General features: G+C 47.5%; 1 protein-coding gene across 1 annotated transcript; it reads left to right on the plus strand.

The window, feature by feature from the left end:
* The first annotated feature begins 380 nt into the window (after positions 1-380).
* CYCS (cytochrome c, somatic) lies at positions 381-1979 on the plus strand. Its single transcript, XM_084208901.1, has 3 exons — positions 381-512; positions 1254-1430; positions 1587-1979. The coding sequence occupies exons 2-3, from the start codon at positions 1262-1264 to the stop codon at positions 1733-1735; spliced, it is 318 nt and encodes a 105-aa protein (XP_084065027.1). The 5' UTR covers positions 381-512; positions 1254-1261; the 3' UTR covers positions 1736-1979.
* Positions 1980-3452: the final 1473 nt, after the last annotated feature.

Genomic DNA, 3452 nt, shown 5'->3' on the forward strand with positions numbered 1-3452 from the left:
GCACCCGCCCTGACGGCCCGACCGCCGCCGGCCGCCCCCACACCAGCGCCTCCCGCTGCGTCACTGCCCAGGCCCCGCCCAACGCCGAGGCCGCGCGCAGAGGGCGCCGCGCGACCCTTGCTTCCACTTGCGCTGTGCGCATGCGCCCGCAGCACCTGCGCCCCGCCGCTGCGCGCCCCCTCCGCAGCAGAGGGACGTCTGACGTCACTCCGTCGCGATTGGAGGGAAGAGGGGCAGGAAGGAAGGAAGTCCGGGGGCCCGCCGGTCGCAACCTACCCCACTAGCCGCCGGTGGCGTGACGTCGCTGATTCTAACCAATCAGCACTCCAGAAGCTGGCGCTTGATTGGTTGTGAGGGCGGGGAGGCGGGCGGCGGGCGCGGGCAGGGGTTGGTTGCGACGGTGCCGGGTTACATAGGGCGGAGTACAGCGTGTCCTTGGGCGCAGACGGAGCGGGAGGTGCCGGAGCGCGGTCAGCCGGTCTGAGGGCGCAGCGGGCCAGCCGGGCAGACAGGTGCGGCAGGGCGGCCGGGCGCCGCGAGGTGGTGACGGCTGTCAGGGACGTGGGGCGGGCGGACGTCGCTCTCGGCCGTCCTGAGCGCCATTCCCGCCTGCCGAGGCCGCGGCCTGAGGCGGCGGCCGGGGTGCGGCGGAAGGTCACCGTGGGGCCCGGCGGCTTTCCGCGGGCGGGGGCCTGAGGATATGCTCAGGGCCAGGCTGGGCGCGGGTAGAGCCGGAGCCGGGCGGTGCGGGCGCCCTTGGGCCCTCGGGCCTCCTCACGCGTGGCTGCCGGCGGGGCCCTGGAGTCATCCCGGGTCACGGTGACCGCCGGCTGCCCTCCGGGCCTCCCCGGGCGCGTGGCTGGTGCGCTTTTTCAGCTCCAGAGGAAAAGCCTGCCAAGAGTCCTGTGCTTTTACACGAGGTCATTCACTCGGAGGAGGAAACTCCTGTTACAGATGTACGAGTTATGTTCAGTTTGTTCTTCAGAAATTGTCGCCGTACCTATTAAATACTGTGGGGCAATTAGTTTGTTTCAGGGAAGATCACCTTGATACCTTTTAGGTAGCCTCGTAGTTTCATACTAATCTTCAAGCCCGGGAGCTGTGGCTTGAAGACAGACGGTGTGCTGGAGAATTGCCAGATTCACGTGCTGCATATGGTGATTTTGTAAATCTGCAGGATGCTTCTTAAAGTTTCTTCTTAGTTGGTGACCTTGAGGTTGCAATGCTGACCTCTGTGTGTGTTTTTGGTCTAGTACTGACAATGGGAGACGTCGAGAAAGGCAAGAAGATCTTTGTCCAGAAATGCTCCCAGTGCCACACAGTTGAAAAGGGAGGCAAGCATAAGACTGGACCCAACCTGAATGGCCTGTTTGGACGCAAGACTGGGCAGGCTGAAGGTTTCTCTTACACGGATGCTAATAAGAACAAAGGTAAACTTAAAGCTGCCCTTAGGAGACAAAAATACACAGTTCTTTGTGATAATGTTAAAAATCTGCCAAAATTTGAGCAGAGGACAAGAATATAAGTGCTTGCTGTTTTGAATTTATTAACTGGTTTTTTTTGGTTTTTTTTTTACCTTCCTTTAGGTATCACCTGGGGTGAAGATACTCTGATGGAGTATTTGGAAAATCCAAAGAAGTATATTCCTGGAACAAAGATGATTTTTGCGGGTATTAAGAAGAAGGGCGAGAGAGCAGACTTAATAGCATACCTCAAAGTTGCCACTGCAAAGTAAAAGTTATCTGCTGCCTTATTTATTTCACAAAGGAGATGGCAATGGAAATGTCTGTGATGAGATTGGTTTTTAAACTTTCTATTTTTACATGTACTGTGTCTAACCTTAAAATCACCCATCAGATAACTTTGCTCACGGTGGGTCACTGGAGTACACACTTGTTTGGCAGCCATTAACTTAACAAAGACTATGTAATTGGGTTCAGTCATCCTTGATCATAAAAATTAAAAAAAATAAATAAACATTTCCTGCCTCTTCATTGTTTAAAAAAATATGTAAATAATCAAATGAGTAATCATCAGCAGCATAATAGCTTTGACAGCTCAGTTCTTTAACATCAAAAAGCAGGGTCCTTTTTGGCATCTTCTGCCATACAACTTCTGTTACATTAACAACAAAACAACAAAGGCTATTAAGAAAATCCCCAATTCTAGTATAATATTTTTCTAAATTTAATCTGTGCTAGGTGTTGCAATATGTATTAATCTGTCTAAAGCTTGTGATAAAAACACATTTCATCTGATTTAAGTACTATTTGTGAACTGCCAGTTGATCCCAGCCACTTGTCTTTTATCTAGGGGAAGCATGATACCTAATTCATCCAGGCTTTGACAGCTGCATGCACCTTCAGAAACATCTCCAGTTCTGACATGTTATTGGTGCCCTTTGCTCAGTAAATCTACTGATAACAGCCATTCTTAGTGTAAGAGAAAGCATCCTGTTCTGGAAATATGAGTGCTAGTGGCCAAGCTGAGAGTCACTTAATCTTCCTAATTCAGCAGAAACATTCACCTAGAATCCATTGTTACAGGAAGTTTCAGATGAAGGGATGCAGTAATGAATGTGCTGGTAGACTAAAAGACAAAATCAAGCAGTCTTCCTCTGTGCCTGGCTGTAGCCACCATCATTACTTCTGAAGGTTCTGTTTCGCACATTGTAAAGCAGTATTTTAATGTTTTATCTGCATTTTTTTCATACTAGGTTGTTCAGAAGAATGTATTTACTGTGTACCAGCAGTAAGGCAAAATTTGGAGCAATCAATACTGTAAATTAAAAAAAAATTAAAAAGTCTTGCTTGCTGTATGTGTATGAAATTAAGTGAAAAACAGTGGGAATGCAAAGCAAAGTTGCGTGCCCAGATTTACATCATTAGGAAACTAGAAAAAAAAAAAGCTCCACGTGGAAAAAGGTAAATTCTAATTGAGTTGGGGGGAGTATAAATGTTGCAAAGTTAGTGTTTTGGACCAGAGCCGGCAAAGATCTTTCAGGGATGTGCTGTTTAACAGCATTTTCTGCTGTGCTTCCAGAGGGAGATGGGAGAAAATTCAAGGAACTGAAAAGCTGTAGCTATGCTGTAGAATGGGCTGCATTTGATTTGTATGGAGTAGTGTTCTTAATAATGGAATGGCAAAGTGCTTTACTCGGGGTAAATGAGTGAAAAGAACTAAGATTACTAACAGTGGTCTCAGTGATTGCTGTCATATGTGTTGTGATTATTTTTTCTTTCTAGACTAACCTGCAAAGAGCATTTCTTGCAGTTACAGATACAGTATTAAACAACAGCAGGTTTTTTACTAAAATCTTGTTAACAGAAAACTTCAAATTGTAGTAGTTTATTGCTGTTCCAATTTCCATAAGGATTGTTTGTCATAGCACTTTTATGGCTATGCAGAACTGAGGCTTTTTTACGTTCCAAAATCCTGATAGAGCAGTTGTA

This window comes from Fringilla coelebs (assembly GCF_963513975.1).
Source record: "Fringilla coelebs genome assembly, chromosome: 1".
Lineage (NCBI taxonomy): Eukaryota > Metazoa > Chordata > Aves > Passeriformes > Fringillidae > Fringilla > Fringilla coelebs.